Source organism: Kockovaella imperatae (assembly GCF_002102565.1).
Source record: "Kockovaella imperatae strain NRRL Y-17943 chromosome Unknown BD324scaffold_13, whole genome shotgun sequence".
Lineage (NCBI taxonomy): Eukaryota > Fungi > Basidiomycota > Tremellomycetes > Tremellales > Cuniculitremaceae > Kockovaella > Kockovaella imperatae.
Genome location: NW_019028953.1, coordinates 453542 through 470230, shown reverse-complemented (window position 1 = coordinate 470230; position 16689 = coordinate 453542). Strand labels below are relative to the sequence as shown.

At 52.6% G+C, this 16689-nt stretch overlaps 8 protein-coding genes across 8 annotated transcripts; 2 read left to right on the top strand and 6 right to left on the bottom strand.

Moving 5' to 3' along the window:
* Positions 1-237: 237 nt before the first annotated feature.
* On the top strand, positions 238-1712 carry BD324DRAFT_635116 (hypothetical protein). Its single transcript, XM_022016787.1, has one exon. The coding sequence runs from the start codon at positions 281-283 to the stop codon at positions 1619-1621; it is 1341 nt and encodes a 446-aa protein (XP_021869056.1). The 5' UTR covers positions 238-280; the 3' UTR covers positions 1622-1712.
* Positions 1713-3288, bottom strand: BD324DRAFT_635114 (hypothetical protein). The gene is made up of 4 exons (XM_022016786.1): positions 2965-3288; positions 2538-2795; positions 2397-2471; positions 1713-2333 (listed from the first exon to the last, which is right to left on the bottom strand). The coding sequence occupies exons 1-4, from the start codon at positions 3186-3188 to the stop codon at positions 1982-1984; spliced, it is 909 nt and encodes a 302-aa protein (XP_021869055.1). The 5' UTR covers positions 3189-3288; the 3' UTR covers positions 1713-1981.
* Positions 3289-3707: 419 nt separating this feature from the next.
* On the bottom strand, positions 3708-4322 carry BD324DRAFT_583223 (hypothetical protein; the record flags this gene model as incomplete). Its single annotated transcript, XM_022013606.1, has 1 exon — positions 3708-4322. One exon carries the CDS (start codon positions 4320-4322, stop codon positions 3708-3710), a length of 615 nt encoding a protein of 204 aa, XP_021869054.1.
* A 551-nt stretch (positions 4323-4873) lies between these two features.
* BD324DRAFT_653068 (hypothetical protein) lies at positions 4874-8644 on the bottom strand (the record flags this gene model as incomplete). Its single annotated transcript, XM_022018602.1, has 5 exons — positions 4874-5103; positions 5146-5818; positions 5866-6046; positions 6097-6203; positions 6245-8644. 5 exons carry the CDS (start codon positions 8642-8644, stop codon positions 4874-4876), a joined length of 3591 nt encoding a protein of 1196 aa, XP_021869053.1.
* A 628-nt stretch (positions 8645-9272) lies between these two features.
* BD324DRAFT_635106 (Fibrillarin-domain-containing protein) lies at positions 9273-10674 on the top strand. Its single transcript, XM_022016785.1, has 6 exons — positions 9273-9351; positions 9409-9555; positions 9626-9951; positions 10014-10179; positions 10232-10480; positions 10535-10674. The coding sequence occupies exons 1-6, from the start codon at positions 9342-9344 to the stop codon at positions 10606-10608; spliced, it is 972 nt and encodes a 323-aa protein (XP_021869052.1). The 5' UTR covers positions 9273-9341; the 3' UTR covers positions 10609-10674.
* Positions 10675-10831: 157 nt separating this feature from the next.
* Positions 10832-11983, bottom strand: BD324DRAFT_582939 (Six-hairpin glycosidase-like protein; the record flags this gene model as incomplete). The annotated part of the gene is made up of 7 exons (XM_022013587.1): positions 10832-10893; positions 10955-11015; positions 11074-11311; positions 11376-11469; positions 11524-11589; positions 11657-11837; positions 11906-11983. 7 exons carry the CDS (start codon positions 11981-11983, stop codon positions 10832-10834), a joined length of 780 nt encoding a protein of 259 aa, XP_021869051.1.
* A 251-nt stretch (positions 11984-12234) lies between these two features.
* On the bottom strand, positions 12235-13263 carry BD324DRAFT_135269 (hypothetical protein). The gene is made up of 3 exons (XM_022012004.1): positions 12662-13263; positions 12512-12556; positions 12235-12438 (listed from the first exon to the last, which is right to left on the bottom strand). Exons 1-3 carry the CDS (start codon positions 13168-13170, stop codon positions 12435-12437), a joined length of 558 nt encoding a protein of 185 aa, XP_021869050.1. The 5' UTR covers positions 13171-13263; the 3' UTR covers positions 12235-12434.
* BD324DRAFT_604335 (hypothetical protein) lies at positions 13060-16628 on the bottom strand. The gene is made up of 6 exons (XM_022013980.1): positions 15898-16628; positions 15624-15834; positions 15478-15576; positions 15270-15422; positions 15104-15216; positions 13060-15053 (listed from the first exon to the last, which is right to left on the bottom strand). The coding sequence occupies exons 1-6, from the start codon at positions 16185-16187 to the stop codon at positions 13157-13159; spliced, it is 2763 nt and encodes a 920-aa protein (XP_021869049.1). The 5' UTR covers positions 16188-16628; the 3' UTR covers positions 13060-13156.
* Positions 16629-16689: the final 61 nt, after the last annotated feature.

The following is a 16689-nucleotide window of genomic DNA, read 5'->3' as shown; positions in this document are numbered from 1 at the left end:
GTTTAGAGATCTCCGGTCAAACCGCGCTAGGGTCATTTTCTCTCGCCTGGATATTAACAAGAACATTAATGAATGGATGTGACTGACTGCTGGAAGGCGAGACCACCGGCGAGCTAGGGTCTAGGTGCGGAGAGGAAGTGGAGGGACGATGCCTGGAAGGGAATGTATGGTGAAGTTATAAGAAGAAGGGAAGTCGCTCTGTTGAATTGGCTGTTTGATCCCCCCCCCCCCCCCCCCCCTCCCCTCCCCCGGGACAATTGAACTCATCTATCTGCCCAGCATGTTATCGATTACTGCTCTATTCACTTTGCTGTTCAGCCTCGCGGCTGTCAATGCTACTGCTGTCCCACGACGAGCTGAAGGGGGCGGTGCTGTCAGTCTCAGCAGCAGCAGCAGCAGCAGGATCAGCAGAAGCGGTGGTGAAGCCTTGGAGAAACGAGGTAACGGCTGGCCATTCGGCGGTGGCGGTTCGAATGCTCCACCCCAGGCTAATCCTCAAGTCGCTTCTGTCAACTTTGTCGGCAACCTTCAAGATCCAAACCTTCAACGAGACTCGTGCGGTTCGACACGATGGGGTGATAGGTTATTGGTCGTTTGTCGAGATACAGAATACCTCGTGAATCAAGATATCGCTGCGGACGTGTACAACGGTACACAGGCTGGATTCACTAGTTCTTCAGCCAGTTATATGGATTTCGCCTTTCCAGGTGATAAACCTACTGTTGAACCTTGGACACCGACAAAGTATGTCAACTTTACGACTCAGGTCCCTCTATACGGTTCCAACAGTCTGACCGTCCCATTTTACCCTAATCCACCTGGGGAATGTGCAGATAACGGTGCTGGAGCCTGTCCCGATGGATCAAGATATGCCCTCTGGCCAGATTCACCACCGACAGTGACGTGCGAATTGGGTGATCTCATCACTGCCTATACATGGGTCAAGAATTCACATATCAAAGGACTCACTGCGCTCGTCCAAGATCCTTCTGTGGCTCTGTACAAAGTCACGTCTGCGCCTCTTTGGGCCAATCGCGATACGTTGCCATCTGTCGAGTTGGTCAATGGACAATTCTGGCAAGAGAATCAAATCCCTTTCGGCGATTACGGGACCGTTATCCAAGGTGAATGGCTCTACCTCTATGGTCAAACGTCGAACCAATCCCATATTGCCGTCGCTCGAGTCCATCCACAAGACGTCGAAGATGTTTCCCAATACAGTTACTATCTTTCCGGTCAATGGGGCTCGGAACAGCCAACGGGCGTCAATGACACACGAGCATGGCTCGATCATCCAGGCGCAGGAGGTCAAGGAACATATTATTACGTCGATGGTTGGCAATCGTTCGTCTGGTTAGGTCAACTCACCAATTCAGCCACACCGAATCCTCGGATAGCCGTTTCACCAGCAGCTGAAGGTCCTTGGACTGAATCGGTTCAAATCGATGCATTCCCCGGTGGAGACTACTTCTTTCCTGGATACTCCATCCAGGCTCATCCAGGCATCACTCCATTGACGCTCGACAAGGAGATATACGTGTCGTACACAAAAGACGATGGATTTGGGCCGAACAACTTTGCAGTCTACAACACTCCCATGTACCATTTCACATGGCAGTAAGTAGCTGGGAACACGAGAGGTGGGAGACAGACTTCTGAATTATAAACAAAAGCATTCAAGGAGAATGCAATGCATCGCCATGCGTATTGGGCCTCGTTGCTGCCTTGTAGCAGGGAGCATGCTCCAGCGCCTCGTATCAGAGGGATCTTCGAGATGGCAATGCTAGCTTTGCTCAGCGTCTGCACAAAGCAGATGATGCTTATGACACCGAAAGCATCTTACTGTTCTGCCTCATGACAGGGGCTCCGCCTGACAGCTGAGTCTTGCCGCGCGGTAGACTTCAGGACTCCATCTCTACTTGATCCCTCTGCATCCAAGCAGCTATCGTACTCTGCTCAATCCCGCGACAGTGCCCCTAAGTCAATTGTCCAAGCTCTCCCTGACATAGTCCTCGAATGATTTGGTATCCCATCTTCCAGTCCTACTCAAGCTCTCTGAATCGATGGTTTCCCCTGGCCAATCCACACCGACCGATAAACTCTTATCAGACGCTGCACCCATCGACCCAAATCCATCCTCTTTGATTCCACGTTGATAATCTTCTTCCGTCGTCTCGATAATATCTGGTCGTCTACCGTGGATCTTGGTAAAGGTATCAACGAGGAGTTGAGAAGAGAAAGAATGCTCCACTAGAGATATGGTGGCATTCGGTAATGTCTCCGGTCGATCAAGTAACAGATGGACTAGGGCAGCCCCGGAAAAGTCTTTCGACCTGTCCGCATGACATCAGTCTAACGTGATGCGATCTCTCTAGGCGTCAGAACCAAGTACCCACGTCAAGCCTCTCGTCCCGTCGCCTCGAGGCGAGTAAAGTTTCAAAGAGTTCTCCTTCGGCCTGAACTTGGCCCCGCTACAGGACGCCAAACGCCCCACGATCAGCTCACCTCATGCGGTGTGTGTTGAATCGATGACTCACTCCCAGGAGAACAATAAGAAAGGAACGGTAGCATTCTTCAGAATCGTCACGGGAACCTTGCGTTCCTTTGCATGTGCGATGATGGCTGCTTTCCCACATGTCATGCGTCTCAAGAATTCTGAACGGTCCAGATCTTCTTGTCGGAATGGCGTAGCGTATTCTGACGGGAAGAATATCAAGAGGTCTTTCGATGAAGCGAGAGCGTCGATAAGTGGGATTTGGAGTTGATGTCCGCCATTTCGGCCAGTGATAGCGGAGCTGAAAGATCGTGAGCGAGGACCCACGCCAAGCATAGAGGACAGATAAAGGTCAGAATGCTGAGCTGTGGCTGTGCAACGAGCTTCCATGAGGTGCAGGAAAAGCCATTTGAGTGCTGGTCCCCGGGCAGGGGGCCAGACATCCCCACAACCCATTCGATGGCACTCACATGACAACGTTCAATCCCTCTACGGATCTCGCAATATCCTCCACATCTCCTTTGGCCAGGTCGATCATTCTCTTCTCTACGTTCTCTGGGAAGCTCGATGTATCTGATCCAGGCCGATGGAGAAGTACGAGTCGGAGTTTACCTTGATGCGAAGCTTGCGTCAAGGCGGGTAGAAACGCCGAGCCCATGAATCCGCGAGACCCAATCAGACCAACGCTGAGCATGATGCCAGATGACAAGATCTCGTTCTCTGGAGTCCTCAAACGCAGAGTTCAAACAGAGAATACTATATATGGTTCCAAATGGTATTTGAGCTGACTGTCGGGTCATCCGGTGAACCGAAGCGGAACTTCGGCTCGGAGAACAAAGAGATTGTAGAAGCATACCTTATAGCAGCGGGACCGGTGTCAGTGAAGAGGCATGCTAGTGGCATTGACACGGATCTGGACTCCCATGCTGATCGTACTTTGAGCGCTGTCAGTCTCAATCTACTTTCAGACTGTAGTCCAACTGAATGCATCACCCCGCCGCCCTTGCCCTTGATGCTCGACATATGCGAGGTGAGTGAGGCACCCGGGTCATGGTATTGCCTACCGCAATGTCGTTTCTCCATGAATGATTTGAATGACCAGTGCAGGTAATAAGGTCAATTTGACGTATACCAAGCTCCACCGGATCCATCAAGAGCAATGGTCCTGCATCTCTATCCTATCCCTCACTTCATCTCCCTCCCGTTCATGCCTTTAATCAAAATCGACATCCTTTAATGCCTCCCCATTCACCTCGACAGCTTTTGCAGATACGACAACAGTGCACCATCTCGCTCCTTCTTCCGTCGCTTTCCAAGCATGTAACGTCCCTCTCTGAACGACGACTTCTCCAGCACTGACTTTTGTCCATACTTCGCCAGGTTTAGCGTCCGCATGTCCAGTCCCATTCGCATGTTTCGAGTCCTTTGAAGGCGTGATAAGGTATGCTGAACCCTTCAAAAAGATATTGTAATCTATCGAACTGGTCCTGTGCATACCCACGCCGCAATTCGGCGGTAAATCTGTCACTTGACCGTTCACTCCGTTGTCCAATACCACCCCAGAACATTGATCTGTAGCTTTTTCAACGTCAGATGATGTGATCGAATGTTGAGAGGTGGTCGGTAAATCTTTACTGGCGAAGACGTAGCCTGCGTGAGCTCGACCCCCTAAGAGAGGGGTGAGAGCATAGGTCGATTCGAGAAGAGCCACGTCGGATCCATCGGTATCCGTGGAAGTGTGAGTGGTCACTATACGTCGGAAAGGTGGGAACGGGGTAGGAATGGTATTGGCGAGATCCACAGGAGCTTTGGGGTCGAAGGAGGCCATGTTGCTGGGGCGATTCCAAGAACAACCAGTCTGCCAATGTGCGCTGTGAGGTCCTGTTCTAGTGGATTGCTCGACAAGAAATATAACTGATATCGCGGTAAAATAAAAGTCCGGAAATGTGACTTACATCCTCGGTAGAATCATTTCTCCGAAACCAGCTGATACATACCACCACCCACCCGTTCACTATTCACTGACGATGCTGAATGACTAAATCTCAGACTACGAAACAAGAAAGGGATAGAAGGCGGATGAGAGTGAAGAGTATGATGATCAAAGAACAAAGAGATGGTTGCTGTTCTCATGAAATGCGCGGGATTAGTGGCAGGGAATGTAAGGTGAATTGCGTATGATTGTCGTGTGCGTCCCCCCGATCATGATGAATGATGATAAATATTGGCGTCGGTAAGTCCATGGGTATTGTGACGCTTCGAGAGCGCATTCGATTCCCAAAAAAAAAGGTAGGGTATGATTCCTTGCGCCTTGACGCCCAATTGCGTGTTTCTTTGAATTCGTCCTTTGCCCCCTCGAGCTATCCAGCATTCGGCGGGCTACGCCCTCACCCTCAGATAGAATAACAGATAAGCACACTTCTCCCTCTGCCCAACTCCAACATATCCACTTCGACCCTCTTTGGCCTCTTCAGGTGATACAATGACTTGCTCCACAGGCACTGTTGATACACTTTCGTCGTCGAAATGAATCCATCCGCCGGCGTCTTGTCGAGATACAGAGACTGTGTAATGTCCGCCAGATGCAGAATTGCCATGATGATAAACCACTGAATCACGTCAGCAAGGACACGGAGATGAAGTGAACTCACCTCCAAACAGTCGGTACTTGATTGCCGAGGCGCCGCGTCTCCCAGGCGAGATGATCTCAGGCGGAACGACAAGCTCAGTGCCGTAAGCCACGGGCTTGAACTTTTTAACCACTGTCATCTCTCGGGGATCGAAAACGAATCGTTTGAGGTGTAGGATCAAAGCAGGAGGGAACGTCTCAATGTACACTTGCTTTGTGGCATCGACGTTGCTTCCTCGGCTGGGTGACCAGACACCGGGGACGACTTCAGCCACTGACAATTGGCGAAGGGCGTCCGTGATCGAGGAAACACCAGGCGAGTCGACATCCAGCTGGAGTGGTTGGTATGGCTCCAGAGTGACGCTGTCTTTGGACCCAGGGATATGAAGTACAGATCGAAGAGTGCCGCCGAACAACCGAGAGACCGCCGTTTCTCTACTCTCCGTATTGCGCACCACGTTTGTCTTTTGCTTCTTGCCGACTTCAAGCCACGGCTCGTCGTCTGTGGTCTCGTGATTCGGGCTGACAGGTCGTTGAATGGACCGCTCGGTGTCGGCATCGCCATCAGCATTTAGTCGAACGGTCGACGATGATCGCGATGAGCCTTGACTCTGTGACAGGAGCCACAGTAACTCCTCGTGTAGGGTATTCAAGAAGAATCCAAGATACTCTTCGGCATCTTCTTGAAAGCCGCGCTGAACAAGTATGAGCTTGGTCGTGAGAGCCGTTTCAGATGTCTCACCCTCATCGAGTCAAAGCGCTTGTTCTCCTTCATAGCATCATACACATTCTCAGGGATGAAAGCATCATTTCTCGCATCCCGCTCCTTGGCTCGACCTTCAGATCTGGGTGTAGAAGTACCTGAAGGCGGTGGATGGATGACTTGGCCAGGCATACTGGCAAATTCACGAAGAAAGATGATCCTGTCAGGAGTCAGCGAGGTCCGGTGGTGAGTTTGCATATCACTACTTACATTGCTTCGAGCAGAGGCGTGCGTCGTGCAAGGTCAGCCTTGAGCCTCTTGCCGAGTTCTTCGAGTAATTCGGCAAACGGCGGGCAGTATACCAGTACTTGGAGGATCTGCAAACCGGATCAATTGCAGACCCTCTCGCACGACTCACGGTGTTGGCAAAGCACATGTTGCCGGTATTGATCAAACCTCGTGGCAATGTTCCCCTGACATCTTTGCCTTTCCCTTTGATGCCCTCACTCAACAACTTCACGAGCTCCTGCTGAGGTGTTATCGTAGCCGCTGCTGCGGCTGCCCCAGCGTAGCTGAACACCGCTCTCGGTACTTTGGACCCAGATGCGACGCTGGCGGGAGTAGGCGGGACGCTCCTGGTTTGGCCGGGTGTGCCTGAAGACACGGCTCGAGATTGTGATGGAGGCGTAGAGGGAGGGTTGGCAAGATGTCCTGCGTCGGAGATGGGGGAGAGCGGGGTCGACGTGGCTATGGGCGAGACATTCCGAGTAGATGCTGTCGTGGAAGAGGTCGCACCTTCGGGTTTCAACAAAGCTGCCCAGGAAGAGGGCTTCGATTTTGGAGCAGGTGGCGTGGGGGTCTTGGGACGAGAGGGCTCAAGTGCTTTCGCAGCAGGCACTGGAGCTGTCGAGGGCCCGATTTCACCAAATGACAAGGTTATGCGGGATGCAGATGCGGGCAGCGGCTGTGATTTCCTCGTGCGAGATCCAGCACTGACAAAGATGGGCAATCCAAGGGGTCGTCTACGCGTGCTTGATCGGGAGGATGCGGCCATGTCGTTGACCACCTCTGTCTTGACATTCTTCGGTATGCTATTCTGTGAACTCAATGCGTAGCCATTACCAGATAGCTGTCGAGACTTCGGACGTTGAGCAAACAACTTCAGAGTCTCCACTGCCGGCTGACTCTTGGAGACGGATTTCGCTGGCACCTGTCGAGCCGCTGACGGAGGCAAGAGAATCTCCGACATGGTCTGTGCGATCGAGGGAGTAGTAGGCGCAGTGGCATTTGGTGAAGTGTATCCTGACATGGTAGGCCCGACAAAGTTGAGCTTTGAAGGTGGTGGTGCAGCGGAATTTGACGTAGGCGCAGCAGGATCCGGCGTCGTCACAGATGGCGAGAGAGGGTCAGATGGTGCTTTTGGGGTCTGAACGGAAATGGGGGTGGTGGGCGTCGTTGTGGACAGGGACATGGCCGGGGTGGATTCGGACTGAGACAGAGTGACGGAGGCTGCAAGGGAAGATTCCTGCGTGGAGGCATTTTCTTGTGGCATCTCCATGTGCTCGAGTCCCAAACCTCCGCTTGCCTCGTCATTGCTGTCGTCATTCGGTGCCGAAGCAGCGTTGATGCCCTTCATGTCTTCTCCGTTGACGATCGCGCCGATGCTCAAAGACTTTGTATCGGCATGACCATTTGGCATGTCGGGCTTCAATGTAGTCTGCGAGGAGTGAGATAGGGTAGGGTACACAGGATTGACGTCTGATCGATCTGATGAAGGGAGTGACATCTGGTCAGAGTGTATCTGGACATTGTCGTGTGATCTAGCTTGCGAAGGTGCAAAGGTGAAGCCTGCAGCTGCGGGATTGAGTGACTTGCTTGGCGGACCGTTTGATTGACGATGGGAAGGTTGAGATTGGGGAGGTGCGTTGACAGGCGACATCGAGGGATCATATGAGAATGAAGGGTACATGGCTTGGTGTGGCAAGTAGGGATGATAGCCTACGCCTGCGCCGTACGCGTAAGGGTGTCCAGGGGGGTAGTACGAAGGATATGGCTGATGGGATGGATTGGCGTTGGGGTATGGTTGGCCTGGACGAAAATCTTGGTCAGGTGGAGGAGGGATTGACGGTAATTGAGGATGTTGATGATAAGGTGGTGCATCGCCGGACTGCATATTTGAACCGTCCGTTGACTCGCCACCATTCGGCAGCGATTTGGCGAATTGACTGGGATCCATACCGTCGGCTGAAGGGAACGGGGGAGCATACCCTGAGGGACCGCCCCTGATGTAGGCTGGCATCCCATCCACCGGATAGCCTCCATAACCGTTCTGCATCGTCCCAGGTCCAGGGCCTCCCATTTGGTAACCCTGAGGGTAGAAAGTGGGTTGGTAAGGCTGGTTTTCCGCGGGATACCGAGGATTGGAGGGCTGAGGAACGTTGGACTGACTGGGATACCGTGTCGAGCCACCTGCAGCGCTAAAATTGCGGCCGTTGTAGGGTGGGCGAGCTTGGAAAGATTGAGGTTGATGAGCGGTAGTAGGTGGTGGGTAAAACTGAGGTGGAGGCATCCAACCTTCTGGCTGCTGACCGTAGTAATTCGGGTCGTAGGACATTGAAGGGTATGCCAAAGTCTGCGGATGAGAGGAAGGTGAGAAATGTGACATGCCGGGGTGACTTGAAGGCGAGGGTTCAGAGGGATAAGATTGACCTTGTGGTCCAGGATGACCAAAGGCTTGTCCACTTCCCAGTTGACGAGACGTATCGTAGGATGTAGAAGGGTCGGCGGGGCCCATGGACGGCATCATGGCCGTTTGCATGGTCTAAAGGAAAGAGGCAGGGAAGGTCAGCCTGGAGGACATTCCACCGATGAAGATAGCACTGAAAGTGAGTGAGACGCTGGTCTGTGTGCGAATGAAACGGGTCGGCGATGGGAAGTCGTCGGATCGAGGCGAGGAAGGGGGGCAAAAAGGAGCAGGGAGGAGGTTGAGTTGAACTTACGTCGAGATTAACTCACTGCGGCGAAGACAGCTTGTTGTGGAGGAATGACTGCCTCTGCCAGGTCTGGTTAATGTTACGCTGTACGGAACGCAAGATGAATGACGTTTCAACAAATGATCACTCGATGACCTGATATTTTTTTTCGGACCAATCACAAGACGAGCCTTGGGCGGACGACGGCGGGCGAGTTGAGCGGCAGGCGATAGCGAGAGCCTCAGAGAAGGTGTCGCTGAGCTACTCGACTCGACCCTACAGTGAAGCTCCCCGGTCGCTGCTACTGAGGGTTTAGATGACGGTGATGAGCAAAGAAGGGTCGATGATGATGAAGGCGGAGGAGGAGGAGAGCATAGGGATTAATATTTATTTTGAATGGAATTTCCAACATTGACTTTATCCCAAAAATGTGGAAGACTCCGGGGGGTCTGAAAATTTCAAGTTCCAGTCCATTGTCTATCCACTCGACTCTCATCGTTGACAGCTTGTATAGCTCAACATTCTCAACCTTGAAACACAACAATGGCATTCGGTGAGCTGATCGTGGTATCATTACCGTGTGATTCGAGCTGATCCTCCGTTTCTCAAGGCGACAGAGGCGGCGGTAGAGGTGGAAGAGGAGGATTCGGCGATCGAGGTGGTGGACGAGGTGGGAGAGGCGGTGGTTTTGGAGGGGGTAGAGGCGGGGGTGGAGGAAGGGGCGGACCACCCGGAAGGGGAGCAGCAGGTGGACGAGGTGGGTTCATTGCTTGCACCGCTAAGGGTGGTTGGTGATCATGCCTTGGCTGACGCTGGCTCTCTCATAGGCGGTGGACGAGGAGCACCCAGAGGTCGTGGTGGACCAGGTGGTCGAGGTGGAGGTCGAGGTGGTAAACCTGGACTTGGACGTAAAGGCCCAGGAGCAGTTACGCTTGAGCCTCACCGACATGCCGGAGTGTACATCGCCAAAGGCAAAGAACACTTGCTGGTCACTCGAAATATGACACCTGGAGAATCAGTCTACGGCGAAAAGAGGATCAGTATCGCGTCTATGAACGCTGAGGGAGAAGAGGAAAAGGTAGAATACAGAGTTTGGAACCCTTTCAGATCAAAATTGGCTGCTGGTATCCTTGGAGGTTTGGACGAGATTCACGTGAGTCAGCAGAGCAAACAAAACCTTCGATATTCCAAAACTCACTCACCTCTCTTCGGCAGATCAAACCAGGAGCCAAGACCTTGTACCTGGGAGCTGCGTCGGGATCTACTGTCTCTCACGTCTCCGATATTGTTGGGCCAGAAGGCGTCGTCTACGCTGTGGAGTTCTCTCATCGATCAGGTCGAGATCTGATCGGAATGGCAAAGAAGAGGACCAACGTCATTCGTATGCGTCTTTCAATCTCTCCCATTCGTTCTCGCTGACATGCTTCCTAAAGCCATTGTGGAAGACGCACGACACCCTCAGAAATACCGAATGCTCGTTCAGATGGTGGACGTCATCTTTGCAGATGTCGCACAACCGGATCAAGCTCGTATCATCGCCCTCAACGCTCATCATTTCCTCAAAAACGGAGGTGCCATTGTCATATCCATCAAGGCAAACTGTATCGACTCGACTGCTCCCGCGACACAAGTGTTTGCTAGTGAAGTCAACAACATGAGAAAAGAGGGAATCAAGCCAAAGGGTGAGCCTTCTCTCGCAAATCAGTCCAGACTCTGGTTCTGACAACCTTTCTCAGAACAAATCACCTTGGAGCCGTATGAAAGAGACCACGCCATCGTGGTCGGACGATATGAGCGACACCAGGAATAGGTTTGACGGTGGATGGGAAGGCTTGAAGATTTGGCAGTGTAAGGTTACGTGTGTATTCTCGAGATCTCTCATGCAATGCTTTTTGGATACATTCAGCCGGGAGATGTTCCGGGCTCTCATAAAATGGCCAATGGGATACCATGTTCATCTAGGAAGAAAAGAGTGTATGCGCCCCGTTCTGCAGATGCTTGTTCGACCACTGTCAGGCCCGAACCACGATGCTCTACGTCCCTCGGCTCATCTTCAAAGCCTCGTTGCCATACTCGACAAAGTAGTAATCGGCATCTATGGTCCGCGACGATCATCAGATGGCGCCGAAAGGTGGATGAATCCCCAGGCTACTCACATACCAAACCATGATCCATTATTCGCCTCACAGCAACAGGGTTCCCATTGATAGTGGAGTGCTGGGTTTGTGCGTCAGCCGCGGACCGCGTCCAGGGAGTGTACTGTATCATGACACACCTGTAGTATCGTCTCCCAATCGTCCTTACCCCAATCCACTTTGCCGTCGACTAGTCTCGCCTCGGGCGTCAGACACTCTCGCACCGTGTCGTCTATCAATTTTTTGGCTCTGTCCAAGTAATGATTCGCTGCAGTCGGATCGGAATCCCTTAGCAACTTGTGCAGCATCTGGAGTCCACGAGCAGTGATAGTCGCGGCTGAAGCGTCATAAGGGCATGGAGTAGGAGCTCTGAAGTCCCTGATAACACACCGTCAGCAGAGAGCCCAGATCGATGCAGGAGAGGGCATCAACGATGACCTACCACCACGGAACGCCTGATTCTGGTAAGAGTGATAGAAAGACATCTGCCAGCTTTCTGGAGGTGTCCAGGAAGTCTTTCCTGCCTGTTCTCAGAGCTAAACACAACAATTGGATATGAGCGATTGACGTCCCATTCATCGCGCACTCACCACACTGTGCATATCCATAAATGCCCCAAGCCTGTCCACGAGACCAGACACTATCATCAGCGTAACCTTATTCATGCCCATCAGCTCAGTCCATCAACTGCTGAGCCCTCCCCCTCGCCCTCGTCTGACTTACCCTGAGCAGTCATGAATTCCATCGGCTCCCCCGTCTTTTGATCGAAGTTGACGACGTGATACGTCGTCCCGTCTTTTCGTACGTGACTCGTCATGCTCTTTTCAGCTTGATGCGTAGCGACGTTTGCGTATTTAGGGTCGCCAGTAAGCTTGCTAGCTTCGTAAAGCATGTCAAGATTCATCTGAGGGGCCCGAGACATCAGCAGGGAAGACTCAGGCCTATGATTCTTCGGAGCAACGCAGGACGCACCATGTTATCAATGATCACTAGGTAATGCTGATCTTGACGATCTCTGCCATATTTGGTCGGCTCCTTCGCTGTGACCATGCTATCCCATGAGCGAATACATCCAACCTGGGGCATATGAGAAGTGAGCTCATGATGAACATCATCGATTGTATTCACGATTGGGTTGTATCGTGCCAGTAGTGAATCAGCAGCTTCAATCAAAACCTCCTTGGCATGTTGAGATCCAGTGAGTTCAAAATCTCTGAAATCGTAGGTGAGAGTCAGGCCAAAGTTCCCAGTGTTATCCGAGCCCCCTACGCTCCGTCTTTCGCTTGCTCACACTCACTTGCCATATGACAGTTGGAACCTGAATCCTTGATCATGGTTTGTCGCTGGAGATTTCCGGTATTCAAAATCTTTCTGATACCTTCTTGCCAGGCGGATGAGCTCCTCCTCAGTGTAAGAAGCAGGAATCAAGTCCCGATTCAAGCGATATCGCTCGACTAGGCACCACAGCATTCCGGGGAAGAAACCCTCCGTCCATGAGGTCTCATCTGGAATGTGAAATGAGCTCGTATCCGTCGGCTTACCATACAACAGGCCGCTCGTGGATGAGCTTGCACTCACATTTTGAACAGTGGTACGTATTCGGGCCACCGGGAGTAGTGTACTCTGGATTCCTAGTCAACTTTTCGCCCTGCAAAGCATCGAGAGCATCAGCGTCGAGCTGTACGTCCACGATGCTCATGACAACGACTCACATCGCTTGGCTCGTACTTGTTCGCCACTTCGACAATCTTCACAGCGACCGATTGGCTGAGTATGGCCCCAGTGCCCTTCGAGCTGGTTTCGGTGCTAGGCGTGCTCGTCATGTTGGGTACAGATACCTGGGAAAGTTTTGGCTGGATGGCGGTGGATGACCAGTATGTGTTGGAGGACGCAGCGTCAGACTCGGTACTGGCACGCGATAGACAAGCTCCCATCGATGCGAGAGTGAAGAGCAATCCGCGAGTGGTTGGAGAGCTGCTATAGGCACCTCGACATGTGCCAAGTGGGGTCCGGATATTCGGATATACAATGGATCTGTTAAAAGCGGCCCGAAGTAGCCGCCGAGAGCACGATGCTTTGTCTGGACAGATGGGATGCACATGATCGTATAGACAAATGCACGACAGGCGCGACGATGACACAGGCTGCATACGCGTGGGAAGGTTTCTCAGCTTGACATCATGCGCGTTGATTACGCAATACGGTCTTGCTCCGCTTTCACATTCATCGTCTTCCATCGTTCAGAAAGCCGAGAATGGCACCTGCATTACCTGCCCTCGGCATTGGCTGGAGCATGGTACCCTGAACTTGACCAGGACCCTGACCTTGGGCTGGACGCGGCAGGTCAGGTATTCCGGTCGATGGCGAGACAACCGGTACAGGTGCAGGAGCAGGAGGCATAGGCTGAGGATGTTTCAAACCATTTAGAGCTCCCTGAGAGTGATTCGATACGACGCCTTGAGCATACGAGGCGTCAAAGTGTCTCTGGGGCCCAGGAGCGAGGTTCGCTTGATGGGCTGGGAACAGGTTTTGGTGGCTAGGAGGTCGGCCAGTGAAGGAGATGCCTGAAGGCACTCCGGAGCCTTGAGGTATCGGTCGGATGGGACCCTGAAAGCCGTAGGGAGGACCGGTAGGTCGAACACCAGGTCCAAAATTTTGCTGGCTATGAGGTGGCCGAAAGGCCTGGGATGGGTATCCCGCATTTGGCGCGCCAGACATGCCACCAACTGGTGGTCCACCAGAGGGAGGTGATCCCATAACTCCGTTCGACATCGGGTGACCTGTAAAGGCTATCGATGTAGCGTGTGGCATTGGCCCAACCTGTCCAGGTGGCACAGTCAGAGGAGCTGGCCGGTGAAGATGCTGGGTCGCAAACTGCCCTTGCGGAACACCATATGGTCGCACGACCGGTAAATTCATTTGCCCTTGTAGGTGAGCAGGAGGACCCGACCCCACAGGATTGATGTGACCAGAAAACGAGCCATCAGCCGTTGTTTCAAAAGCTACATGCGGGTTGTGGTGGCCCTGACCGAGACGGACACCCATGGGAGCTCCGTGAGACTGTCCATGAGTTGAGGATTCGTAGGGCGGTGGAGCAGCGTGCGGATGCTGTAGATACCCATCTGAAGGCGAATGATTCTGACGTCCAGACGGCGCCATAGCATAGCTAGCAAACGCGGCATCATTATTAGCTCTTGGAGGCATATCATGATTCTGAAGAGGTAATGCGGTTGGTGAGAAAGGCATCTTTCCCAACTCTACGGGTATGCCTTCTGGATTTCCCGCTCGGTTTGCGTCGGGAAGGCTCCTCTCGCCAGACACCGACGACTGCTGAAGAGGTATTTTCAGACCTATTCCGCCTGTGATCTGCTCCAAGAGCGCCCGCTGTTTCCTCGACCTCTCCTTCTGCGCCTGATCTGGGCTCGGCGGCTTCGGGGAAGTCGGCAGAGTGGTCGGTCGATTTAAGTGCGCGATGCTGTTGGTGTCATCATATACGGCGGCTGGGGCGGTTCGTGGGTTCTGTGTTCCCGGCGATAAGACAGCGAGGAGTGAAGCTTGATGTGGCTTCACAGGCGCTCTAGGGGCTCTGGTCGGGGAAGGTTCGGGCTGAGCTACAGTGCTCGAGTTGGCAAGTGGAGAAGTGGGATTAAGCAAGGCGAGCAGCTTTGAAGCCTTCTCAGTGGGCGGAGGATTAACGAGTGCAGGAGGATGCGGGGTAGGCGTGCTAGTCAATCCGCTCAACAGCCTCGCAAGATCGTCATCTTCCTTGGCCTCTCTCGTCTTATCGTCGTCCTGAGCGGGTGGCTGATGCGAGGCTACCGCGAGGTTGCCAAAAAGTCTCTCCAGCCCGGCTTGATTATCACCCGATCCTGAAATTTGCAAATCTTGATTCTGTTTGTGGATGAAACGATCAAAAAGGTTGTCCAAAGCAGAGACTTGAGAATCACTCGGCTGAGCTCGTTGTGCTTGAGCAGGCTGGCGAGGTGGCGTAGAAGGTGGAGAATCGAATTGAAAGGGCTCCAGGTTCCGCAGACCTCCCACTTTGGGATCGGCGCCTCGCTGGGTTTTCTTCTTCTGGTGAGGATTGACGCCATGCTCGGAGAGCCAGCGTTTGAGCGGTCTACACATTGTCAGCAGAGATTACTCCGCAGCAGGCGAAAGACGGCGTACCCGACGAAAGGCGTGACATTGTAAAATCTCTTTTTGCCCTTTTCATTGGTCGTCTTTGGACCTCGTTTATTTGTCCACGTCGGTAGATCAACAAACGGGACCCACTCGATAGCCTAAGGTCGCAAATGAGCTCGTAAAGGACACTATTGGATGCCTCCAAACTCACCCCAATCTCCTTCCTCGTTTGCGTCTGAAATGTCGTATTCTCATCAATGCCCATGACGATAAACATGGTGATGGTCTGCGCGTTGACCTGAGTCTGAATTGAGTCTTTCTTGTTGATCATCCCCGTCAGGTCGAAGCCGGTCTCTTCTTCTACCTGCGGATCGATCGATCAGACAGACTCAGACAAGGACCAGTGACTTGTGTCCCACCTCGCGTATCGCACATGCTTCTTCTGGCTCCGCAGAATTGATTTTGCCTCGAGGAAAACTCCAACCAGCGTTGGATTTCCATCCTCGGACCATGAGGACCTAGATTGCGTGAATGGAGACAAAGCCTCTACAGTCAGAGGACTCACTTTATCGGCAGCATCGTTTATGAGGATACCGCCACAGCATGGTACCATCCGCTTGTAATTGCAGTATTCTTCCCAAACTTGATCATACTCTTCATCGCTGAGATGAGTGTATAGAGGCGACGAAGCGATGATGAGATGGGTGAAATTACGTTGAGAAAGTGAAGGTAGAAGAGGGTTGAGAGGCCGAAGGTAATCCTCATAAAACCAATGTCTGTATCGAAGGATCTCAGCGCTCAGTGACGCTCGTTCTGGCCCGATCCTGGCCCCGGCTCACGCTTGTTCAGCTTGCCAATAGACTCTGACGAGTCCCATTTCCTCCTTTGGCAGGTTGACCAAGAATCGCGCATTCAACTCTTCTAGAATATCTGGGAATGTCATATCTCGAAAGATGTTCTCTTCCCCTCCATCTTCGTCAGGATCGGGAAAGAGTCCTGAGGAATCGGGGAACATGTCGGTGGGATGTTGAGGAGGGAAGGATGACGGTCGAACCGAGGGTGATGATGATGAAGAAGAAGCGACAGGAAGGTCGGGGGGAAAGAGTTGTTTCAACAGCGACTGGGACATGGTGAGATGTATATTGGGCCCGTCAGGCAAGATGAGTCGAGGCAATGGCGAGGTGTTGAGCAAGAGGAAGGAGGAATGAGAGTGTGTGGACACACACGTTGATTGCGAAGGTTGGTCGGATCACGCCCTAAGCTTCACGTCCCGGCTGCAAGCCACTTAAAGGTTCCACGCCCTTCGTGTCACGCTCTGTATCTCTAATCAAGGCCACGCCATGCTCCATAGGCAAGGTCAACTTGTACTGGATCACAACCTCGTCTGCACGACAGCCAACCTGACCCACTTTGACCCTAACGTGTATATCACGTGGCATAGCTCTCCCACGATCGATCTGGGAGTCCTAGTGACTGATCAGTTTCCTTCTGCAACCATATCAGTGCAGAGAGCATGGCATGACCAGAGAGCATGCGACACGGAGAGAGGTGTTCGAGATGGTCATGCTGCAAATGGTTGCAATCCAGTACAGATGATCGTCACTGCAGCACCACCACCACCCAGTAGCTAC